The sequence below is a fragment of the Rosa chinensis genome, chromosome 2 (assembly GCF_002994745.2).
Source record: "Rosa chinensis cultivar Old Blush chromosome 2, RchiOBHm-V2, whole genome shotgun sequence".
Taxonomy (NCBI): domain Eukaryota; kingdom Viridiplantae; phylum Streptophyta; class Magnoliopsida; order Rosales; family Rosaceae; genus Rosa; species Rosa chinensis.
This window is the reverse complement of record NC_037089.1, coordinates 34266618-34292711: the sequence shown is the minus strand read 5'-3', so window position 1 is coordinate 34292711 and position 26094 is coordinate 34266618. Positions and strand designations below refer to the sequence as shown.

General features: G+C 37.6%; 4 protein-coding genes across 8 annotated transcripts; all 4 read right to left on the bottom strand.

The window, feature by feature from the left end:
* Window positions 1-2612: 2612 nt before the first annotated feature.
* Window positions 2613-4941, bottom strand: LOC112184444. The gene is made up of 2 exons (XM_024322706.2): window positions 2782-4941; window positions 2613-2676 (listed from the first exon to the last, which is right to left on the bottom strand). The coding sequence occupies exons 1-2, from the start codon at window positions 3405-3407 to the stop codon at window positions 2625-2627; spliced, it is 678 nt and encodes a 225-aa protein (XP_024178474.1). The 5' UTR covers window positions 3408-4941; the 3' UTR covers window positions 2613-2624.
* Window positions 4942-8913: 3972 nt separating this feature from the next.
* Window positions 8914-22366, bottom strand: LOC112190519. 5 transcript variants are annotated; one of them, XM_040514082.1, is made up of 19 exons: window positions 21407-22366; window positions 20781-21224; window positions 20555-20630; window positions 20146-20328; window positions 18637-18738; window positions 17599-17673; window positions 17343-17436; window positions 12611-13219; window positions 12277-12489; window positions 12072-12164; window positions 11857-11970; window positions 11117-11749; window positions 10675-10968; window positions 10273-10550; window positions 10025-10198; window positions 9792-9899; window positions 9584-9653; window positions 9393-9491; window positions 8914-9311 (listed from the first exon to the last, which is right to left on the bottom strand). In XM_040514082.1, exons 8-19 carry the CDS (start codon window positions 13214-13216, stop codon window positions 9216-9218), a joined length of 2778 nt encoding a protein of 925 aa, XP_040370016.1. In that variant the 5' UTR covers window positions 13217-13219; window positions 17343-17436; window positions 17599-17673; window positions 18637-18738; window positions 20146-20328; window positions 20555-20630; window positions 20781-21224; window positions 21407-22366; the 3' UTR covers window positions 8914-9215. The 5 variants fall into 5 exon arrangements, with proteins under 5 accessions (XP_040370016.1, XP_024185720.1, XP_040370017.1 ...); XM_024329952.2 differs by having other exon boundaries at window positions 20781-22366; XM_040514083.1 differs by having other exon boundaries at window positions 20146-20325; window positions 20781-22366.
* On the bottom strand, window positions 13476-15615 carry LOC121051541. The gene is made up of 3 exons (XM_040514084.1): window positions 14474-15615; window positions 14266-14371; window positions 13476-14175 (listed from the first exon to the last, which is right to left on the bottom strand). Exons 1-3 carry the CDS (start codon window positions 15127-15129, stop codon window positions 13507-13509), a joined length of 1431 nt encoding a protein of 476 aa, XP_040370018.1. The 5' UTR covers window positions 15130-15615; the 3' UTR covers window positions 13476-13506.
* LOC112184184 lies at window positions 16149-16949 on the bottom strand. The gene has a single exon (XM_024322456.1). It carries the CDS (start codon window positions 16947-16949, stop codon window positions 16149-16151), a length of 801 nt encoding a protein of 266 aa, XP_024178224.1.
* Window positions 22367-26094: the final 3728 nt, after the last annotated feature.

Below are 26094 nucleotides of genomic sequence, written 5' to 3'. Positions count from 1 at the left end.
TCATGAACGTTGTCCCCTTCCTAGACACCATTTCACATAGGCTTTCTTACTAAGATGAGAAAGGTCATAAGTGTGAAGACAGTTCAACAAGTGTTAATAAAGGCCGCCCTCAACCTTAAGGGACCTGAGCTAGGTACCAATAAAGGGTTTAGGCCAATATTAACAAAAGAGACTTCACCTATTCCCCTCAATTTACAACCTACAATTAAAATTCGTGTTCAATAATATAAATAATATTTAAACTAAGTTTTAAACAATTTATATACAACAAATATATACAATAAATGACACAATTTAACAAGTGATTTTTCAATCCCCGGCAACGGCGCCAAAAATTGATGTCGCTTTTAGCAAGCGCACAATTTAACCCTGAAAATATCGTTAGTAGTATAAGCAAATAGGGATCGTTCTATTCCGGGGATTGAGGGTACACTTGTAATTGTGAAACAAATAAAGAAAAGTATTATTTACAAAAATAAAATAAAGAATATAAATATATATAATTGTATAAACAAATAAAGAATTAAAATAATAAAGTATTATTTACAAAAATAAAATAAAGAATAAATATATACAAGTAAACACAAATAAGGGGGGGTTTAGGATTCTTAAAATTAAAATTAAAATAAATAAAATAAAGAAAACGTGAAAACATATATACAAGGGTGGAACGCAAGGAACAAAGATCAAAATCAATTCCATGTAATCAAATTCGATTCAAACCCTATAATTGTTCTTCCAAGTCATAAGAGAGGAGTTGATCATGTGAAACATTCGAAAGCAAATGATTTCCCATATTTTACTTTTCAATGCTAATTAACCTAAGCGAAAGCACCTAGATCAATCCTATCAAACATGCAATCAAGCCCTAGAAAGCTAGTCAATCATGTCATGTTTAATGCATTACACATAGAGAAAGGCTATCAACTCAAGTGTACAACTTAGTTATGGAAAAGTCCACCTAATTGCAATCCTCTTCAATTAAATTCGATTCTTGTCCAGAACCTTTACTACTTTTGATTCAAGTTACACAAAACGAAAAGTCGATTTCATGTTCTTAAACCTAGCACCAATTACATGCAAATCCTATAAGTGTCGACCCAAATAAGATAAACATATAAAAGTTTTCTGTAAAGCAAATTTAATCGAACAAACTCACATAAGCAACTTAGAATCACAATTATAGAATTCGAATTAAAACTTTATTTAAACATAGAAATTGGGCTTAAACTTTGCCCTAAACATTATTGTTAAGTAGAAACAAGTTCATACGAAATCAAACAAGGAAACCAAAAGATTATTACAAGGAAAAAGATAGAATTACACCGTGAGTGGAGATGGAGATGGAGAGCTAGATGGTTGGATCTTGAATCTTGGAAGCAAGCCTTCAAGGTGGATGATGGAGGATATGATCTTCACGGCTCCTTCTTCTTCTTCCTCTCCTTGCTTGAAAACGCAGAACTTTGCAACTAGAGAATGTGTGGGAAAATGGAAAGGAAATGGAGAGACAAAGAAGATGAGATGGATGAAGGAATTGGTAATGGTGACTAAGGAAAATGGAAAGGAAATGGTGAGATAAAGAAGATGAGATGGATGAAGGAATTGGTGGGAAAATGAAAACTAAGGAAAATGGAGAGGAAATGGTGAGACAAGGAGATGAAATGGATGAAGGAATGTGTGGAAAAATGGAAAGGAAATGGAGAGACAAAGAAGATGAGATGGATGAAGGAATTGGTAATGGTGACTAAGGAAAATGGAAAGGAAATGGTGAGATAAAGAAGATGAGATGGATGAAGGAATTGGTGGGAAAATGAAAACTAAGGAAAATGGAGAGGAAATGGTGAGACAAGGAGATGAAATGGATGAAGGAATGTGTGGAAAAATGGAAAGGAAATGGAGAGACAAAGAAGATGAGATGGATGAAGGAATTGGTGATTGAGAGTGAGAGGAGAAGGTGTTTAAATAGGGAAGAAAAAGAAGAGTGAAATGATGAGATGAAGAAAAATAATGAAAGTGGAGTATGAGAGTGGTTTGTAAAATATGTAAAAGATGAGGTAATGATGAAAGCAAAGCATGAAGGTGAAGAAATGTGGAAGTGATGATGATCTTTTAGGGTAGAAAAATTGTATCCAAGGAAAAAGAAATGCTTTCTTCATATGGGTGGGAAACATGAATATGTGGTGTTGAGCTGTTTTCAGGTCAGTTTCTTCCCCTTTATTCCTTCAATTATTTCTCCATCAAAACTTCAGAATGAGCCTTCGGCTTCTTCATAAAAAATGTTCCACTATGAGTGTATATCATCCTCACAAATTTTCAGAGCTTTATTCCATGTGGTTGGGCCGGAAATGCTGCTGGACCTCTTACAGGTCCAGTTTTCCAGTTTTGCTTCTGTAGAAAATTGGGCTGATTGTTTGAAGGCCTTCCACTCATATTTTTCTCTGGCACTCTTCATAAGAAATGATGCTTTGGGTGTCTAGAATGGATCTGGAGAGTTTCAGCTCATTTCGAGTTCATTTGGTCAGGTGGCCGCTCATTCTTCCTTGCTTGGCTCTGATTCTCCTAGCCGGAGTAAGAAAATATTCAAGGTTGACTTTTTAGTGCATTTTCATTCTTCTCCATCATTTCTAGGTAATTAAGGACGTAACACTCATTTCTTCTTCATCTACTCCAATGTACCTAAAAATAGAAATTAAGTTAAAAATCGATTCGTTAAGGAATAACTAAGCAAAATGTGAGGAATTAACTATTAAAATACTGCATTAAAATGCTCCTATCAAGTACCCAAAACGTTGCTCCTTTGTTGCCGCATCAATCTGTAATGGAATGCCAATACCCCGTGCAATTTCCATGATGTGTTGCTGATGCCAGTACTCTTGACTAAGACCAGATATTCTTATCCATATATGAGCATGGGTTTGAGGAAAAACATCCCCAGGCTTAAAGTCCGGCTGCCATTGCGACAACCTAAAGATTCCAGAGTCTAGAGTGCAGGTGCCACCACCCCAAGCCTTGCGTAGGTCCTCTTCAGAATTAAAATGGAGGTCATAGTATCCTTTGCCAATGGGAACTAGTCTCCATGGACCCAATGGCTGCCATAAGGAATCCAGAGAAGCTTTTAGCAATTCGGTTTTCAGGGGAATGGTACCCTTCCGAAGAAGAAGACGCCCAATAAGATTGGTGCGACAAGCCTTGAGTTGCTCCTGGTAGATCGTCTCGTTAATCTTGACAAACACAGTGTCACCTCGAATCATAGGAGATGGAAGCTGACTTATGGTAAAATTATTCTCGTCGGCGCCCGCAAGAACAGAAGCAAATGTTTTTGGCTTTTGGATCTTCTGAACAGAAGGTGAGGTTGGGGGCCGTGCATCTGAAAGGGGACCAAGGAAGCTCCAAGGGCAGACCGTCATGGAGAGCCACCAAAAATAAATAAAAAAGGACAGAAACGGTGAAACCCACTAGAGGCGTGCCTAGACAAAACCAAGTGGCAGTAGCATCAAACTTTGAACTCTGACGAGGCGTGCTCTGGGGAACCCCATAGAATATTACTTAATGTATAATGAGCACAAAAGATCCCGTGGAAGACAGCCACCGTTGCCGGAAAACCAGCAGAAGCTACTCTCCAGCAACACTCACACTTGCTCTACCAGAACTGGGTTACACCTGGGTTGTAGCAGAATAGTTGACAAAAAGTAAAACAAAATAAAGGAAAGAAAATTTACATATCAGCTCTCATGACTGGAGTTAAAGACAACTGTCAGCGGCAACCGTGCAGTGTGGCTTCTTCTCCGGCGACATACAAATGGGATGACGGTGGCCTTCAATGGAAGGAAGGAGCTGTGCAAACCTAAAACGGAGACGTATTGATGATATATGCTTTCGCTGCGGGATTGAGAAAGAAGGCACGGTGCACAGTGTCTGGAGTTGTAAGTCCAATCGAAATGTGTGGAAAGCTAGCTTCTTATCAGGTTTTTATTATTATTTTCAATTCAATTACTAGTTTGTGTTAACATTTTTGCTTATTGGAATGAGTAGCATAATTATTGCCTGGTGTAAAAAATTTGCTTCTTCTTGTTCCAACTTAACCCTAAAGGGAAAAACAAAAACAAAATTAGAAAGGCTAAGGGCTAAACAAGTTATCAATTTGTTAAATATTTTGAATCATTGCATATATTACTAATTCAATGGTCCAAAATATTTAACAAAATGAGGGTATGACAAACACCAAGGTACTCAAGAATTCTCCAAGAGAAAATACTCAAAACCATCGGTCGTAATTTTTCAAATTAATGCATATGAAGTCAAAAGCACAAGAAATTCAATAAAATGTGATTCAATGATCAAAATCATGTTTGGCTCTATGATACAGACAATTCATATCCTAAAATTATGAATTTTACTGGTCTTTCATACTTAAATGTCATACGCTAATCTATTTCTTTATCCAGATATGAATGTTGTAAGAGAAAAACAACAATCAATAAAGGCTTAAAATATATATATGTAACTGAAGAAAGAAGAAGAAGACATGGAGATTGAGGCGAAGGAAGTGAAAATCGCCATCAATTCTAACACTTTACATTCATTCTATAATTGCCAAGCCTGCATGCATCCATCAAATCTTAATCTGAGCAATGTAGCAATTATTGTATTATATAATTAATTAAAGTATAACGTATAGTAGATGCTTGCATAATTGAGGAGCGTCGGTGGACAATTTGTATAATGAAATACTAGAAAGTTATTTCTTCTTGTTAGAAACTCTAGCAAGAGTATTCCAAAGCTGATCGAAGACGTCAGAGTTCACAGAATGTATAATCTAATTAATTAAAGTAAAACGTATAGTAGAGGCTTATGACGCGCTCAAAGCGAGCGCATAATTTAACCCTAAAAATATCATAGTAGTATAAGCAAGTAGGGATCGTTTTATCCGGGGATTGAGGGTACACTTGTAATTGTGAAACAAATAAAGAAAATTATTATTTACAAAAATAAAATAAAGAATATAAATATATACAATTGTATAAACAAATAAAGAATTAAAATAATAAAGTATTATTTACAAAAATAAAATAAAGAATAAATATATACAAGTGAACAAAAATAAGGGGGGGGGGGTTTAGGATTCTTAAAATTAAAATTAAAATAAATAAAATAAAGAAAACGTAAAAACATATATACAAGGTTGGAATGCAAGGAACAAAGATCAAAATCAATTCCATGTAATCAAATTCGATTCAAACCCTATAATTGTTCTTCCAAGTCATGAGAGAGGAGTTGATCATGTGAAACATTCGAAAGCAAATGATTTCCCATATTTTACTTTTCAATGCTAATTAACCTAAGCGAAAGCACCTAGATTAATCCTATCAAATATGCAATCAAGCCCTAGAAAGCTAGTCAATCATGACATGTTCAACGCATTAGACATAGAGAAAGGTTATCAACTCAAGTGTACAACTTAGTTATGGAAAAGTCCACCTAATTGCAATCCTCTTCAATTGAATTCGATTTTTGTCCAAAACCTTTACTACTTTGATTCAAGTTCACACAAAACGAAAAGTCGATTTCATGTTCTTAAACCTAGCACCAATTACATGCAAATCCTATGAGTGTCGACCCAAATAAGATAAACATATAAAAGTTTTCTATCAAGCAAATTCAATCGAACAAACTCACATAAGCAACTTAGAATCACAATTATGGAATTCGAAAACTTTATTTAAACATAGAAATTGGGCTTAAACTTTGCCCTAAACATTATTGTTAACTAGAAACAAGTTCATACGAAATCAAACAAGGAAACCAAAAAGGTTACAAGGAAAAGGAACGAATTACACCGTGAGTGGAGATGGAGATGGAGAGCTAGATGGTTGGATCTTGAATCTTGGAAGCAAGCCTTCAAGGTGGATGATGGAGGATATGATCTTCACGGCTCCTTCTTCTTCTTCCTCTCCTTGCTTGAAAATGCAGAACTTTGCAACTAGAGAATGGAGAAGGAAAATGGAAAGGAAATGGAGAGACAAAGAAGATGAGATGGATGAAGGAATTGGTGACTAAGGAAAATGGAGAGGAAATGGTGAGACAAGAAGATGAGATGGATGAAGGAATTGGTGACTAAGGAAAATGGAGAGGAAATGGTGAGACAAGAAGATGAAATGGATGAAGGAATTGGTGACTAAGGAAAATGGAGAGGAAATGGTGAGACAAGAAGATGAAATGGATGAAGGAATGTGTTTTGAGAGTGAGAGGAGAAGTGTATTTATAGCCCAAAAAATGATGAATGGAGGGTGGAGATGAACATAAATGAAAGGCTAGATATGTTAGACAAATTTGTAAAAAATATCTTCCCACTTGTTTATCACTTGTTCAACTTGGTTGCAACTTTGATTTTCCTCCTCAAGATTTTCCACTTGCTTGCAACTTTGATTTTCCTCCTCAAGATTTTCCACTTGATTGCAACTTTGATTTTCCTCCTCAAGATTTTCCACTTGCTTGCAACTTTGATTTTCCTCCTCAAGATTTTCCACTTGGTTGCAACTTTGATTTTCCTCCTCAAGATTTTCCACTTGATTGCAACTTTGATTTTCCTCCTCAAGATTTTCCACTTGGTTGCAACTTTGATTTTCCTCCTCAAGATTTTCCACTTGCTTGAAGGTCCTAAAAATAGAAACTAATAAGAAAAATAGAAACTTTCCTAAAATGAAAAATGGCAACTTTCCTAAACTGAAAATGGAAACTTACTAAAAATGATAAATAGAAACTACAAAAATATAAACTTTCTACAAATAGGAACTTTCCCAATCAAAGAATGGAAACTTTCCTAAACAGGGTTTTAATAAGGAAATAACGTAAGAAATGTAGGGAAATGCAGTTAAAACGTCGCATTAAAATGCTCCTATCAAATTCCCCCACACTTAGCTTTTGCTAGTCCCTTAGCAAAATCACACTAAGACACACACTAAGACTCAACGAAAATTAAAGACTCTACAAAAACAATGACTCTATTGCCCTTCAACTTTTTGTCTCAGAAATCTTCTACTTTCACAACATCAAGATTAGCACTCAACCAAGAATCAATATGTAGATATTCAAGAGTTAATTAAAACATATAATCCACACATACAAAAGTAGGACTTGGTTGTAATAATGGTGATGGTTTCTGTTAAGCATGCTTCGAACAAGTATGATTCATATCCTCACAAGGTATATCCACTCTTTCTTCTCTCAGAATTCAAGACAATGCTTAAAAGCTTATAATCACTCAATTATATGTGAGAGAAAATATTTTGAGGCAATCAAATAGCTCACATATATAAGAAACGAAAAGCACTTTGTGAATATAATTTTTTTTGAAAAGATCTCATGAAGGATATCAATTACTTGCACGGATGGACCCAAGCCATAGGTTCAACTCTTGTAACTCATCTCCACATCAAGGGCTGTCCCATCTTAAGGATCAAGAAGGTCTTCTCAAAGGTTGTAATGGGGCTAAGGCTCAAGGTTTAAAGAAATGAAAGGTAAGGATTTATCAAAGTGTCCTAAAAACCTAGCAGAGCACATGTAGATGTAGAGACCTCAAGAAATCCACCAAGGCATTGCAAAAACGTCACTTTCCCTAGAGGTAACATAAAAGGGCCTAATGTCTTCATGTTGGGCCAAATCTTCATTGTAAACTTCCCTAGAACTATAGTGGAATGGACAAAGGCCAAATTTTTCTGTAGTGGGCCTTCAGTTCAAAGTAAACTCCAAAATCACTAAGTATGGGGGACTAAAATCCATAAACATTTTTCTTTCTTTTCTTTTCTAGCCGTACACAATTTTTTTCTTTTCTTTTCATTTTTCACGGCTTTCACAATTTTTTTTTTTTCATGGACAAGTCTACCCCCACACTTGAACTTTCACCTCTTCTCAATCTTCTTTCTCAATGCCAAATCCTCAAGTAACACTATGCCAAAAGGGCCTTCAGACGACACAACTGTTCTGTCGTCTGAACGAACAAAAATGTGTCGTCTAGTACGGTGTCGTCTCTTGGGGGCATCAGACGACATAAGTGTTCTGTCGTCTGAAAAATCAGATGACATAAAAAACTAAAAATCTTGTGTTGTCTGATGAGTTTTGCATTTTGGGAACATTGTGATCTGTATCTTTAAAAGCATTCAAACAACCGTTTTGTATTGTCTGATAGACAAAACAACCACAGAATTTTTTAAATGTTATTGTGTGAAGCATATTTGCAAGACTTATTTGTGTGGTCTGAATGCCCTTAAATAAGAAATATGAAACCTCGTATGTAGTCTCTTATCTCATACAACAACAATTAAAGGTTGTGCTAATTTACTTTAAACGATAATTATATGTGGTTGTAAGGAGCATCAGAGGACAATTAAGTGTCGTTCTAGGCTAGGTTTGTATGACATTTAAGTGTTGTGTGAAAGGATTTGAAATTATACATATGTGATGTTGGGAAATGGTTTAGACAATGGATATCATATTCTTTCTGTTATGTCAGTCTCATTACGACGACAATTTACTGTCGTTTGAGATTATTTAGACGACAAATATTTGTGGTCTGAATGTAAAAAGGACCACTAATAATATATGTTTTATGTTGTCTGTAATCACATCCAATCACACTTATTTGTTGTTGTTATACACTTTAGCCAATACTTTCAACTAACTTATGTTGTTGTTTTGCCTTTCAGACTACAGTTTTCTGTTGTCTCATTGTCAAAAAGACAATAGACTTCTTATTGGTTTTTGTGTTGTGTCTATGCAGCTGCAACCACACGTTTTGGTGTGCTTTTGTTGTAGCTTGCAGTTTGTGACGACACATTTTAGTAGTCCCCTGTACAATTGGTATGCATGCATTCTGGAAATTAAAATTAGCTATTCCTGAAACCATAAAATCCACATCCAAAATCATATTGCAATTTCCATTAATCCACCATTGTCGTCTCATGTACACAAACCTAATCATCGATTAGCATCAGTTCTAAATGACCCATATCTACTAATCTGGGCAGCCAGCAAAATATATACATGCAGTACTGCTTGCTAATAAACCAAAAGCACTACACAATGTGGGCAACCAACTAAACAATATAGCAAAATAGCTAGCAGTACTGCAATCAAAATCTGGCCTATATATATATCAACTTTGCATGTCCAAAAGTTGGTGCTACATATCTTCAACTACTAGTTAACCTACACATGCACTAGTTATCTTTGAACTTCATAACATACTTTGCCCACTCTGCCCTGACAGCATCAACATTCTCCATTGTGTAATAGTGATTTGCTTTTCTTTCCCACTGCAAGGACAGAAGCTTAGTTATGCATCACAATGGATTAATCCAATAAATCACTAGTACAATAGATTAGTTACTGATTACCTTAGCACTCCACTCTTGGTTTTTGTCCTCCACTATATCCCTCATGTAATGCATAATCCAATAACCACAAGTCTTATCACCCATCTGCTCCGGAATGCCCTGAAACAAATAAATATTTTCAGTACCTAATAAACCTCGCCTGAACTGGAAAAATACAAATATAAATAGTTAGCTAGATGGGGAACACATACTGCACAGTTTTTCCATTGAACTGTCTTTCGGCCTTTCCTATGTTTTTGGGCATTGAATATTTTGATGGAGCTTCAACAACAACACAATACACAAAATTATGATGAAACTAACAACTTATAAATTGAGAATCGATATCTCCAAAAAAAAGAGGACTAAACCGTTTTGTACATAATACCAACAAAAAACCAACAAGCTAGCTGCACTTACTTGTCCACAATAGTTCTCCATTCACCGGTGATGAGTCGCCTCTTTAGCGGATCCATGAAATACACAACTTCTTCAGTGGGGTTTGCCACCGTCAACATCCAATGACCGCTGGCATTCAAATTTATGATAATCAATACCAACACGAATCTGATTTAGGTACTTGCATTGCTATATTTATGAGATCAGAAGTCAATATTTACAAAAACAAAAATGCATGAATGAAGCTTTCGTACCCTGAATTATAGGGGACCAAAAAAATCTGACCAGGCTTCCCTCTTTCATAAGAAACTGACAAAGAACGAGCCTGTTCAGTCGGATTTCCACAGCCAATGATACCAGTATTAGCAGGATCTACGAAGCCAATCATGTCAAGCATCTTCGATTTCTTCAACACTTGATAAAGGAAGCTGTAAAACCACAAGTCTCAAAATATCATTCAATAACACTGAATTAACAGCTTCATTTAAAAAGCATTACAAACCTCATATACATCACAATGCAGCCGGCAGAAACCTCCTTCATGTTGGTCATGGCATACACATCCCTTCTGAAGATGGCGACCTTTTTTAGATATCCAAATAATTCCTCGCCTAAGGTTGTGTGGATGGTGATCCCATCCTTCAAGTTATCATTAGCCCATGTGGCCAACGTCTCAAGTGGTGGAGGCAAATTGGGTGGCAGCTTGTCCAAATCATCATGATCAAAAAAATCATCATATATATCCTTCTTTTTCCTCCTCACAACCTTAATCTTTTCCCGCTGCAATTGATATAAAAAATAACATTGCATGATTAGTATTTCTATATCATGTAATATAGCAGCTCACATGGTCATTTTGGTAAGAATGAAAAGGTTAAAAATGAATTTAAGCAAACTACATTACCTTTGCATCAGCTGCAGTGGGTATAACCCAGTCTCTAGGCCAAGCAATGCATGTACCAATTGCATCGCGGACAAACAGAATCTCATCATTAATAGGAATTGGTAGCAAAGCATTAGCAACAATAGATTTGGTGATCGATACTCGGACATTTTCCTCAGCCAATGGAACACCATGGATAGTTTGCTTGCTGGAGTCAACATCCACTTGAATGATCGTTCCTTCAGCCACTATGTTGTCCAATGAATCTATCGCAAGTTTACACCCTGACTGGACAATATTGGTGGACTGAACCTGCTAATTCAAACCAAAAAATATGTAAGCATTAGTCACATTTCAGGCAGCAATGTCATCAATATGGTTGATGAAATGTAATTGTAAAGAAAAAGAAAAGAAAACTAATTGTAAGGAAAAAGAAAGTAAAGCTAGGGTAGCGATTAATTACAGGCACTTGCACTTGCTCCACAACTGCATTTTTTTTCGGAGTTAAATCATTTCTAACCTCCTCCTCAATAATCGAGGTTAGTTTGATGTTCAGCTCCCCATCCACAAAGACTTCATTCTCCTCAACTACTTTCTGCTGGTCCTCCCTTAAATCTAACTTCTTCTTGGCAGTTTTGGCAGCTTCAATTTCAATTGCTTTCAAACCAGCCTTTTCAAGGTGCCTTGAACAGCTGCCTTGGCCAGAGCCTAAATCATTCAGCGGTGTCACAGGTTTGGGTGAGTCAGCTGGCATCTCTTTCCCATTAACCATCGCTTCTAACTTCTGAAACCTTTCCTCCCAAGCGGCTCTTTCCCTAGCAATTTGTTGCTCCATCTCCAACTCCCATTTGGCTCTTTCCTGAGCAATGATATTTTCTTTCTCTTCTGCTAGTATCTTCTTAACACTTACCCTGACACTATCTTCTACATTTAGCATTTGGCGTTTAGGTAGATGAAAATATGCCGAAGGGTTGACGAAGCCACCAACACCACGTACCCTACCAGGATACTCAGGATTTCCCAACGCCAAAGTCAGAACATCATCTGTTCCTTCAGGGTTGATTTCTCCTTCAAACACTTTCCTCTTCAAACCTTCCTGATATAGACATCAATCACAGCACACAAAAATTATCCTTAGGATACAAAACCTGGAAAAAAAAAAGGCAGAACAAGTAAAAAACAATTACAAAAAACTGAACTTACAATTTTTTCGACCTTCTTCTTCACTGCTGGCCCTTTGAAGTTGCCGCTCTTGTCTTGCCGGGCCTTTATCCACATCGTAGCACGATCCAATTCTTCAATCGGTATTTTTTCAGCCTATAAATATGAATAGATACGTGTGACATCATGATCAGTTTGGTGTAAACCGAAAAGAATAACAAATATATTGTAAATAGATTTGTAAGACGAATACTGACCAGTTCTTCTTGGAAGTTAGCATATCCTTTCCGTGACATTCGATGAGGATACTTATTCTCCTTCCTATTTTTTTTCTGCTTTTCACGGAGTACCTATAAAGCATATATAGAATTATGCATTATATTTTAGTATCTGCATAAACACTAACTAATAATGCATAAACTGTTCCACAACTGCATTGTCCAAGTATGGTATTAGACAAACCTGAAATTGTTGTGAAGTTCTATCAGCCACGAACGTATTCCATTCAGATACCTCAATGGATCGATAATCATCTGGAGGGAACTGTAAAAGTTCAGGAGAATCCAGATAGGGAATAATGTACCAGTTCATTAGTTTGCTCTTGAACTCTCTCCATTTATGGCCGGCTGATGTAATCACCAATTTCTTCCATTCTTTTGGCACCACATAAGCATCCTACACATTAACGAATACAAAGTATCATAGCTTTAATTACTATTTTTTGAAAAAAATAAGAATAATGAAATGTAAATCAGTGAACAGCTAGCAACAACTTATATATAGACTGATTGTTTACCTGAATACTATTCCAAATCTTGTCTTTTTCATCCAAAGGCACATTTCTCCAATCATTTATAGATATTGGGATCTTGGTGCGTGCCAACACCCCAATGTATGACTGCATCTCCTTAGCTGCCTTCCCAATTGGCTCCCCATCAGCATTAGAATTCACCTTTAGCTTCTTTCCTCGAATCAGTCGCCTAGTAATTTTATTCATGGTTACCATCCCTCGCTTAAGCAACCTCAATCCACCAGTGATGTTATCATCATCATCATCAGAATCCTCTGATGACTTGCTCTTTGCAGACTTATGACCGGACGATGACTTCTTTGCTGCCACAGCCTTCTTGGAATTTCCTGCTTTAGGCGGTGGCATACTTCTCCTGGCGGATGCATCCTTGCTGGACTGAGTAGCTTTATGTTTTCGCGGACTTCTCCTAGGGAGGGTAGCCTTGTTGGCTTCTGTCAGGCTTGCTTCAGCTTCCTTGGGGGTAGCAGGTTTACGATTTGGAGAAGTAATAGGTGGTTCAGATACGGTTTTTCTACTACGTTTCATCTGCACCGCCTTTATCCTTAAGGCTATAGATCTAGCAACTTTCGATGTGCTTGCAGATGGAGCCATGACCTGCAATACACAATAAACACAGTTAGCCCCATATTATATGTTAACAATTAATGTGAATAAACAAATGAAACAAAAACACATAAAACAATGAAATAACAAACACATAAAGCAATGAAATTACTAACACAATGCAACTCAAAATTAAACAACACAGAAGACAATGAAATAACTAACATAATTAGAAGTGTTAATATACATGTTTCATCAAACACATCAGTACATATATATAGGCATTCTAAAACAAATCAATCACGAACAAACAACTTTCACTAAATGTTTTTTTTCCCTCAGCCACGTTCATTGCAGTCATTTTGCACCCATATTGCTTCATCTCCAGGACGCATATAATTGCTATGCTGATCACCATCTACATTATCAAAAGTCTCGATGGATGGCATTGTTGCTTCAAATGGCTGTTGTTCTACTTCAATATCTTCTAACTCCTCATCCGAATCAGCCCCTTGATAGTCTCTATCTGGCACCCTTACTACCACTGACCATTGAGCATCGAGGGGATCCTCAATGTAAAATATTTGCTTAACATGGCTAGCTAAGACAAAAGCATCATTAAGATGACCTTTCCTATTCAGATTTACCAATGTGAACCCTAGTTCATCTACTTTAATGCCCCTAACATTCTCAACCCAATCACATTTAAACAACGGTACCCTAAACTTGTAGTAGTCCAGCTCCCATATTTGTTGTATGACACCATAGAAGTCCATATCATTAGTTTTGGGATTTTTATCCTTTGCACTAGAAACTTGCATTGCATCAGCCACCAAAAAAACCCCACTGTTTTGCACTGATCGCACATTGTCCCGCTCCTTAGTATTGAAATCAACACCATTAACCTGGTATCCACTAAAGGTCGGCACTACATGATTCGGTCCACTTGACATCCACCTCATTGTTTCCGAAACATTATTGTCCGGAAACTGCAGTTCATTTGAAACCTTCAAATCAATAATAGATTACATTAGCGTAATGTTGAAATCTTATTTTTTTCAACTTATATATTAACAATCAAGTATATGATCACATACCCTCTCTTTTAACCAGACAGCAAAGGTCTGGTTTTGTTTATCCTTCAGCCACTTTTCATTTTTGGAAAACCTTGGATTGAGAAGCTTCAACAATTCCAGATGTTCACTGAATATCAAACACACAAAACTCAATAATTTAAGTAACAAAATATTGAATCAATTCATGGACTGTAGGAAAACTGATGATAATTAAAAGTTTATGACTTACATGAAATAAGGACTTGCATCCTCGGTATTCTGCAATATACACAGATGTGCTTGATGCATCTCCTTGCCATAGACAGAAATCATGGTAGCGCCTGATAGCAGTTTGGATGCATTACGGGCTCGTGGTTTGGAACTTTCAGGGATTCCAGCAGTAGAAGCATCAGTAAGCATACGTTCAGTGCAAAACTCAACAGCCTCTTCGACAATATATGACTCTGCTATGCATCCCTCAGGATGCGTTCGACATCTAACCCACCCTTTAAAGACTTTCATGTACCTCTCGAAGGGGTACATCCACCGAAAAAATACTGGACCACAAAGCTGAACTTCTCTTACGAGATGCACAGTTAGATGGATCATAATGTCGAAAAATGAAGGCGGGAAGTACTTCTCCAATAAGCAAACAGTAACAACCAAGTCTGCTTGCATTTTTTCCAGCTTCGAAACATCGATCACTTTAGCACATATTGCCTTGAAGAAAAGGCAGAAGCGGATGATGGCATACCTAACCGGCTTCTCAAGAACAGAACGTAAAGCAACAGGAAGAAGAATCTGCATGATAGTGTGACAGTCATGCGATTTCAGACCAGCAAGTTTTAAATCCTCCATAGAGACAAGATTCCTTACATTTGACGAAAACCTAACAGGAACCGTCATTTCAAAAAAAGAGCCACAAACTTTTTTTTTTCACCAAGCATCAAGTTCCAACTAGCTAGAGGTAATTTATCCCTTTTGGCACCAACTTCTGGGTTCAAACCAGACCTAATACCCATCTCCACCATGTCCAAACGCGCTGCAACCCCATCCTTTGTCTTCCCTGGAATGTTCAGCAGCGTACCAATGATGGCATCACAACAGTTCTTCTCGATGTGCATGACATCGAGATTATGTCGTACCGGAATATATTTCCAATACTCTAGTTCAAAGAAGACAGACTTCTTTTTCCAACAAGGTTTGCCTTGGTCTTCAACAACCTTGGCAGGAGGAGAGCGTTTCTTTTTCCCACACACACAATTCAGACCCTCTACTCTAGCAAACACCTCCTCTCCGGTTAATGGTAGAGGAGGTAGGTCCTCCTCTACGGTGTTGTCAAAAGCAACAGCCTGTTTCCTATACGGATGATGTCTAGGTAGGAACCTGCGATGCCTCATGAATGCCATTTTTTTACCTCTTTTTAACCTATAAGGTTGAGTCTGGTCAAGGCAAATTGGACAAGCATTGTATCCTTTAACAATGCTACCAGACAAGTTCCCGTATGCGGGAAAGTCATTAATAGTCCACAGCAGGACCGCTTTCAATTTGAAGTAGTCCCCTCTTAGTGCATCGTATACTCCATCAACCCCATCCCACAATACTTTCAGATCATCTATTAATGGCTGCAAGTAGATGTCGATATCATTACCAGGTTGCTTTGGTCCCGATATTAACAATGTCAACATCATAAACTTCCTCTTCATACAAAGCCATGGAGGAAGGTTATATGTGACCAGTATAACTGGCTAACAAGAATACTTGCTGCTTAGAGAACTATGCGGGTTAAATCCATCAGAAGATAGGGCTAGTATGAGGTTTCTAGGGTCGCTACTGAATTCTGGATATTGTTTGTCAAGTAATTCCCAAGTAGGAGAATCAGCTGGGTGTCGCATCATTCCATCTTTCTTTCTACCATACTCATGCTAAGTAAGATTCTTAGCTGTGTTGGTCGATTGATACATTCGTTTGAACCTTGGGATTGGTTGAAAGTACCATAAAACCTTTGCTGGTATCCCTTCTTTCACAGTTTTATCCCTACCCAATTTCCACCTTGAAACACCACAGTTGGGGCAGATAAGAGCATCTGCATGCTGCTGTCTATACAAGATGCAGTCATTAGGACATGCATGAATTTTTTCATACTCCATCCCTAAAGCACTAAGTGTCTTTTTCGCTTCATACAAAGACAAAGGAACCTGATTCCCTTCAGGAAGCAGACCCCCAATCATGATAAGCATATCTGAATAGCAAGCATCGGTCATTCCATGCTTTGCTTTCAAATTGAAGGTCTGAATCAGACCATTCAGCTTGGTTGTCTTCGTACAACCTGGGTACAAAGGTTGATCCCCATCCTCTACATACTTCAAAAACTCATTAGAGTCTTCGGAAATCTGCTCATCCTCACTTTCTCCAAAGCCCCAAACATTCTCCCCTATCCCAGGTTCCCAATCTACAGTTTCAGATTCAACTCTATTGTCATTCATAGCAGATGTAGTAGGTTCTCCATGCCACCTCCAATGCTTATAACTCTCATTAATACCATTCCAAAATATATGATCCTTAATAACTCCAACAGAAAATCCCTTCGTGTTACTACATTTCAAGCAAGGACAAGAAATCTTGTTTTTGTTATTGGCATTAGACTCGGCCAACTTGAGAAACTCTGCTACTCCTAGCTCAAACTTCTTTGACCTTCTATCAGCATGCATCCATGACTTATCCATCTTAAATATTTAGGTTCCTTCATATATAACAAAACACACTTAAATATTGTCTCTATGTCAAAGATACCGTTGCTTATACTTTTACTATACAATATACTCATTAAGACTAGTACTACTAAGAGTGGTCTTAACACGTACAAATTCATTCACATAGAGCTGCACCAATTACATCGATCCATGACAATTCTAATGATCAGATTTCATTCCATGCTCAAACTTTTATTATACAAAGTAATACAATATTCTATCAAGAAATAAAAATGAACTTATGATTATACTCAACTAGCTAGCAGTAAACATATAATCATTTTGTGTAGGCAAAGATATGAACAAAAGGATAATTAGATAGTTGCTAACTACATAATGTATAAAGCACAAACATTGAAAACTCACCAGAAATTTACAGAAAAAAAGCCTTCTGTTTTTCTCTACACTAGTACTAGCAGTGAGCCTTCCTTCGCAAATCCTTTTGTTCCACCAAGTTTCCCTATCAAGGCCAACAAAACAGAAGAAACATGTTACAAAACATAAGAACTATGGCAGTTCCTTTTCATAGTCATGGATCTCATGGGCTTAGCAAGTGCACAAGTATTTTCTACATGGGGCTAGCTACACATCTAAAAATGACATCCACATAAAGTCATTATACCTGAACAAATTTGTAAAGGCCAAGTATTGACATAAGATCAGCGCCTATAAGCTGTAATCCAAAGTCAACATAACGCTGCAAAAAAGAGGGGGAAAATATAGAATTAGTTATAGCCAAAATATATAAAGGCTATATGCAGGTTAAATACTTAAACATACAAGACAACAAGATTATAACCAAAAAAATACAAGACAACAAGATTTAAACAAATTAAACCTAAATTAGGCATACATCAAGAGATAAAAGATTGGGAAATTAATTAAGAAATGGCTAAATTGTACTTTTGCACTGAAAATAAACCATCCCCAGTACAAATTAAACCTAAATTAGGCATACAACAAGAGATTTCTTTTATAAATTTATCTGTACCCTTCTATCATAGCTAGAATCAGTCTTGGAAGACATTTGCAACCTCATTAAATGTGCCTTTCAGTTCGGATGTGAACTGTATTTTTGCAAGTTAATACAGGCCAAATCAAAGTAGGTGCAGCGTTAAGATAATAAGCTCAGTCTTAAACCAAAAAATAATGGAATAGCCAATTTTGACTGCCATCTAATGCTAGTAAACTGCTTAGGAAGCTAGCCATTTTACCAGAGCAAACTTTCAAGTTAAAAACACACTAAACAAACCTAGAAAACAGACCTAGACCTGGGCTAATTATTCAGCAGCAGACGGAACAGGAGAAAGTTCAATCTCAAATATTGACACTATTTTCTCAAATGCACAATTTTGATTTCAGAAAACAATTTTTGATAATTATTGACAATAATTATGACAATAATTATTGATAAAGCATTTTAAAGGGATTTGATGAAAAACATTAACCATAAACCAAATGGGAAGGAAAAATACTAAGCTCAAGATAATACAGAAAACTATTAATTGTTATATGTATCACAGATGCAGGGCCACACAGTTTCCTTCTATCTTGTCTTTCCTTGCAAGCATACCTTACTTATACAGAAATGAATCTTTGAAAAAGTTAAAGAAAAAAAACCAGTTTTGGAAATAGTAAATATTGAGGAAAAAGAAAGTACCTTAGCAACGCACTATTACATATTTGAGTATAAATAGACAGAGGATCACTCTCAAGTTAAAACTCTGGAACTTTGAGAGCAGTTGTTGTCCTTGCCTTATACCTGTACCATCAAAATTAAAATCATTTCGGAGTTGACAAAGCACAAAGAAAAAGTGAATCTGGTTTTAGTAAGCCCCATCACTTACTAACATTACCAATAATTCTCTATGTTAGTTCCAAACGTAATTCGCTATCCCTAATCAATAACAGACCCATATCAATTTTCCAACCAAAAAAAATCAAAAAATCTCACCCAAGGTCGTATTCTCTGTAAAGCCTCCAATGAGACATACTCACACCAGTTAAATATTATACTACTACAACCCAATACCTAATATGGAAAAGAATTGCAGAAATAGTGAGCAGTTAAGATTTATATATAATAATGCAACCATAGCTATCACTGTGTGCATTCACATGATCCACAAATATGGAAAATCCCCAAATTACAGGGACACAAAGGACTGGAAACTCAGTTTTAGATCAGAATGCATTTGCACCGTTAAGAAAGGAACAATATAGTCTGCCATTTCCCCAGTGTTAACAGCACAGTACAAATAATTTAAACTTGGAGAAACAAGTGGTATCCATTATCCATCTTTAAGAGATATTTAATCCATATCAAGAATGCAAAACAAGTAAATATGATTAAACTAAAAATTGAACTCCATAGCTTCACCCTTCAGTCATATACTTTTCCTAAGAAATTCAAGAGAGCAAAATTCTACAAAATATGTCAAGGCTGGAACTTTCCATCCATTTGTAGCAAATATAACAAATCTTCCATCAGAAAACTAAGATCCAGTTGGATCTTCCAATGAATCAGTACCAGTAAAAGAAAGGTAGTTAAAGGAAAAACCGCTCTCTTTCTCAAGTATTCAGCAAATATAACACCCTCACTCAAGAATTTTCTTTCTTCTTCTTCTTTTGATAACCACCATGAGTTAAAATTTTCACTAGATTGAACCAAAAGAAGACAACTCTTCCCTTCAAGTTACAATTTCTCCAGTACCAATCCCTCCCCCCAAAAAAGAACGATGCAACCTAAACGATTACCCCACAAATCAATCGGATTATTTACAAACCAAATCATACAATACGATCATTCATAAGTAAGTTGGAGGGATCCAACATACAAAATCAAAGCCAATACTTGAGTCCAGAATCAATAGCTTACCCACCCCTTAGTCTTTAGCTGTGAATTTCTCTTCCATTTCTTCCAAAATCACCCTCCACCTTCTCGCCCAAATCAGACACAAACCCAACACTCTCTCACAAAAACACCAAATCAGACACAAACCCAACACTCTCTCACAAAAACCCAACAAATAAGTGCTTAACCGAACAGAAATGCACATAACAATGAAATGAAAGAGTTGAAAAACCAAAACGGTTATGTATAATAATGGAAAAGATGAGAGACAGACAAAAAAATAAATCAAACAAATTCAAACCCATCAAAGAATACCTAGGATGATCAGTTTACTCAATTTCTGTTGGAATTGAGCATCAATTTCTTCCCGTCTCCCTATTCTTCTTCTCTTCTTCCTCCTCTTCTTCTTCTTTTCTTTTCGTCTGTTTCAACAAAATTCCAAAGAAAACTAACACCAAGACAAGATTCAATGAACCTTCACCGTTCCGCCGCCGTCTACTGTCAAGGAGGGTGACACAGAGAGAGAGAATGAGTGAGAGAGAGAGAGAGAGATTTGGGTTTTCAGTAATCGGAACACCGAATCGAGGATAAAAGGAAAAATGATATTCAATCGCCCCATCCCCAAATAGAAACAAAAAAAACCGAATCGAAATCAAACACTAAAATCGATTGAACCCAGTTGAAACCCAAAACTAAAAAACGATTGAAACCCTAAGTTGCTTACCAATATCCGAATCGAAAATAGCTCTACTAGTCGCTGCAGAGCTCCATTAATCTGGATGTGAAAGCCGAAGTAGAGACTAAGGTTGATGAAGAAAGTCAGAAGATGATGGAGAGAGTGAGAATCGAGATATGATAGAGATAAATGATGCATATATCAATCCTAGCAATGAAAATGTAAACTACTTAGTTCCCTAGTCTCCAATTACAATCCCTATGAAAATGGTTACCTTCTTGACAATCAATTCACACTGAGTTCCTTTGCCAGAAGCCAGTGCACCGGAAATCATAATCTTCAAAAACAGCATCAGCTTAAAGAACAAAAGTTAAGCCCGGAAATCATAATCTTCAAAAACAGCATCAGCTTAAAGAACAAAAGTTAAGCCCGGAACTGACCCCAAAATTCATGTATTAGCTTATTTCCTGCAATCAAAATTCATTTGGATTCTAAAAACAAATCAGAATTCACAAACCCAAATCAAATTTCTCAAGCTATATTAAACCATGCTAACCAAACAACCAAGTGGAAGCAAATCGAATTCTGAGAAAACCCAGAAACAAGTTGGCTACAGCTCACAAGCCGATCCTGCTCTAAGGTGATAACTAGATACATCCAAAGATATACAGCCAACCCAACCAAGCCCACCAACAATTAATTCGATTCCAACAATGCTCTGGTGGATCAATCACAAACCCATTAACACAAATCAAACGTTGGAATCATTTGTTTATCTCGGATCTAAAAAAACCAGCCCCAGAGACCAAACAACAACCTAAATAATCTTTTTATAACCCAATAACTCAAAAAAGGATCAATTCAATCTGAAATTCGTAAGATACTAAGTTTAAATGTTACCTCCGTGGTGAAAAGATTAATTAGTGATTGTATTGGTGAAGAGAAGAGAGAGAATGACCTCGAGGCGGCTCGGGTTGGAGAACAAGCTCGATACGGCTCAGGTCGAAGAATGAGCTGGAGGAGGCGATGGTTGGAGAACGAGCTGGAGGAGGCGATGGTTGGAGAATGAGCTGGAGGAGGCGATGGTCAGAGAAGGAGCTCAGGTCGGAGAACGACCTCGGGCCGGCTCAAGTCGGACAATGAGGAGCTCAGGTAGGAGAATGAGTTCGTGGTCAGGTCATTGAATGAGCTCGCTGAAGGAGTTCGCTGTTCTGGGTCGATGAAGGAGCTGAAGGTGGCTCGGATCGTTGAAGGACGAGGTCGGGTCGGAGAACGAGCTCAGGTCGTACAAAGAGGTCGGAGGAGCTCGAAGAAGGAGATCGTGGTCGTCGTCGATCGAGGCAGTTCTGGGTCTGTGAAGGAGCTGAAGGTGGCTCGGATCGTTGAAGGATGAGGTCGGGGAGGACGAGGTCGGGGAGCTCGCTGAAGGAGATCGTGGTCGTCGTCGATCGAGGCAGTTCTGGGTCGGTGAAGGAGCTGAAGGTGGCTCGGGTCGTTGAAGGACGAGGTCAGGTCGGAGAGAGCGAGGTTGGTGTTTGGGCTTTTGCGGCCGGGTTAACGTTCTAGGTCGAGCTGAGAGATCTAGTATGTGATGACAAGGCAAGGACAGATCGAAAGTGACTTAATTGCGAGGGATATATGTCAAATAGCACAAGTCAAAATAACTTGGGAAATTTTAAAACAATCCCCACATTTAGACAACATTTAAATGTTGTCTGAATGTCACAATCTAGTCAAATAGGGCGTGGCTATTTGAGAGGGAAAAGACTCGGTCAACTTTTGATATTCCCTCCAAATTTGAGATAGGAAATCACCACTTTCTACAACTACACAAATGTGTCGTCTGAATGCTCACCATTTCTCCAAATTTGAGATAGGAAATCACCACCTTCTACAACTACACAAATGTGTCGTCTGAATGCTCACCATTTTTCCAAATTAAACCAGTATGGTTTAAGTGTATATTCAGACAACAGAAAAAAAAATTATGTCGTCTGAAAAACTCAGACGACATAAAACAAAACTTATGTCGTCTGAGGTGTGTCGTCTGAAGGCTTTTTTGGCATAGTGTAAAGTCCCAAAATATAGCTCCACTAAGTTTTTAGAACAAAGGGTAGGAGTGTAGCTATACTAAGGTTCAGGGTTAAGGATTTAAGGGTGATGAAAGAAAAGGCTTAATGTAAGCTCAAAGGGGTTTATCTAAGGGAGTCCCATGACGGGCACAAATAGGGACACATGCTTATTTGGCAATGGTGATAATTCCTAGGTTGCCTCTATCCCTTCCAGAATCAGGGCCATGTATTGATATAACGTTTCAACAAGCACAAGAGTGAATTCTAGCATTCTCTAGTCCATCAAACTTAATCTATGGCAAGCAATCAATCAAATGAAAGAGTAATGAGATCATCAAAACATCGCCAAGAAATTAAGAATATATTTTTCAATTATCACTCCAAGAAAAAGGGACATGGCTCAAATATCTCACATGGGCTTTTATGAATCAAAATTCATCCTAACATGCTCATATTCTGTACCAAGGTTACGAAATCCATATCCACTACACATGCATGCATTTTTCATATATCTCAATTAACCAAAGAATACCATTTTAAAAATCATCTCAATTTTGTGATCCTCTTTTAATCATGATTTCAGAGATATAGAATCATCTTAGACAGTTGAAAGGGCATCCTAAGACTCAAAAACAAAAACAAAAGTAAATTTTTTTTTCTTTTTCAACAATTTAATTTAATTTCAACACTTAGGTACGGGAACAGGGAGTCTCGATGTGCAATGGGACTGAAACAGCTACCCTTTTTCAAGACTATGTTTAATCCAATATACCTTAGTGTATCACAACATCAATTAAAAACACAAAAAACACAATCCAACATCAACTATTTTTTTTTTTTTTTATATACTAACTACTAAAAACACAATAAAGCAATAACCCTTCCCCAATACTTAACTCATGCATTGTCCTCAATGTATAAACAAATATAAATCATGCAAAGCATAAATCAAGCATAGAAGAGAAAATTAACACAACGAAACCTAAAACAACCTAAAATTCATGAAAATAAAATAGAAGGAAGAGTTCAAGAAAGCAAATCTGCGTTTGATGGCTCCTCCACAGCTACAGTTGAAATGGGTTGCCTCCCATGCAGCGCTTAATGTTTAAAGTCTTTCAGCCTAGACTTGTACTTCCATTTACTCCTTTGGAGGAGCGGTATGCGGGCGAGTGGCAGCCCTCTTGCTGGTTTCAGCCTTCGGAGGCGGGTCCTCATGTTGTGATGCAGTAGTGTCCTTGCGAGGAAACCCAGGAGGATAACTCTGCAAGTTATTGACTTCCTGAGCAAGCTTGTTTATTGCAGTGTGACAGCGGATCAAAGAGCAGTTCATCTCAGAGATGTAATCGATCATGCAATTGACTCTCCAATCTGTCACTATAATACCATCGCGGAGAGAGGAACGCAAATCATCAATCGAATCCGACAAGCTTTCCAGGGTGGCCATAGGGCGAGGAGCACGAGCAGCTGGTGAGGAAGAAGACTCTCCGGGATGCAGTCTGGGAGAGCGACGAGGCAGAGGAGGGGGACTGCGGGTACGCTCACGGATAGGACGATGGTCCCATGGACGAGCAAGCCCAGCTCTAGTGGCCGCTTGACGACCTTCTTCTTCCAAAGAGAGAACACGGCGTTGATTGACGCCCCTGCGAGGGGTAACCTTGGTTCGAGGCATGAGGAAGTAGAAGGAATTTGAAACTGCACGTTTAGACAAACCTTAGTAAAATCTGGAGGAGACAAAAAAGGATGTATATATGAAGCACAAAATAGGGTAGAAATCTCAACAGGCACACAGTTTTAACAAAGCTTCTCCGGGAAGGAGAAGAGTTATGACAGTTCACGGCCCAAGAAACTCCCCCACGTGTAAATATTCCTTTCTTTTCCTGGATTTATGGCATACTTTCGGCTATAGCTCCTCGAGATTCGTTTGATTCCCCCACGCGTCCTTCTTTTCCTTGATTCACGGCAATTAAACCTGCTTTCTGCTGTAGCTTGTCTGTCACAGCTCCTCGAGATTCGTTTGGTTCCCCCACGTGTCTTCCACGCGGCAACAGCTTTTCCGTGTTTGCGGGTGACTTTAATCCAACGCGTAGATTTAATCTCAGAGATCGTCGATCCAACGGTGGAGATCTGCTCACTCGTTCTATAAATAGGTGCATTCTGAGCGACTGTTCACTCCAAAAGAAAATTCTTCTGAGTTCCAGCCTTTCTCTCTCTACCCTTTAGCCTTTCTTTCGAAACTCAAATCCTTTCTTCATCAACATGGAACCACGAACTCTGCAACTAATGGAGTTACAAACCCAGCAACAAATGGAATTACAAGCCCAGCAACCAACCGAGGAGGGAGGAAGCATCCAAGCAGCCGAGAGTAGTAACCGGTGGGCTCCCACACCGCCTCAACTAAGAATCCTCAAGGGCCTTTACTATGATAAGGGTTTTAAGTACCCAACTCCAGAGCAGATTCAAGAGATCTGCCTTCATCTGAAACAGTATGGGCAGATCGAGGACAAAAACGTCTTCTTTTGGTTCCAGAACCTCAAGGCTCGTGAGAGGCAGAAGTTGAAGGAATTTCGGAACGTTCCGATTGGTGGATCTCTCGATCTCAATTTTGGATCCACTAGTTCTACTGATGATGGTAGATCCATTGATCTAAACTTTGGGTCACGTGTCAGCTATGGTGTTGACCCATATTCCTCCTCACCATTCAACACTAATACCAGTACTACCTCCTTTGGCACAACAGGAGGACAATCTTTCATGGAACAACGAGGAGGAGATCACCAGGAGATTGAAACCCTTCCACTATTCCCCATGCATGGTGAGGACATCTTTGGCAACATGAAGACTACTTCCGAGGGAGGTAGCGGCTATGGCGGTGGCTCTCGCATTTCCCTTGAGCTCAGCCTCAACTCCTACGGAGATGCAGACATGGTTTAGTATAGTGTATAAAAAAATTTTTATTTTATATTTATTATTAATTTTTTTTTTAATTTTTTTGTTTGTAAAAAGCTGAATTTAATAAGACTGAATGAATGCAGTTTTTATTTTTTTTATTTTTTATTTTTTATTTTTATAAAGGACTCAAAAATAAAAGGCAAATATAAATATAGGACTCAAAATGAAAGACAAAAATATAAATCTCTTCCCCCACACTTAAATATTGCATTATCTTCAATGTAATCAATTAAAAGCATGCAATGAAATAAGTAAGCATAGATAGAAGACATTTACGAAAACAAATCCTAAAATAAAAACAATAGAGAAAAATTGAAAAATAAAAAGAAATAGGGAAAGAGAAAGCAAATCTGATTATATTCTGAATTGGGTTGCCTCTCAAGTAGCGCTTGTATTTTACGTCTTGCAGCCAGACAGTACCTACATTAAATAAAGTTAGTAACTATAATTAATAAAGAAATACAAAATAAAAACAAGTATAACTATTAATTACAAACTACAAGTATAATTAACAAGTATATTGTACATAAGACACAAGTTAAGTACTCAAGTGAGTATAAAACGTGA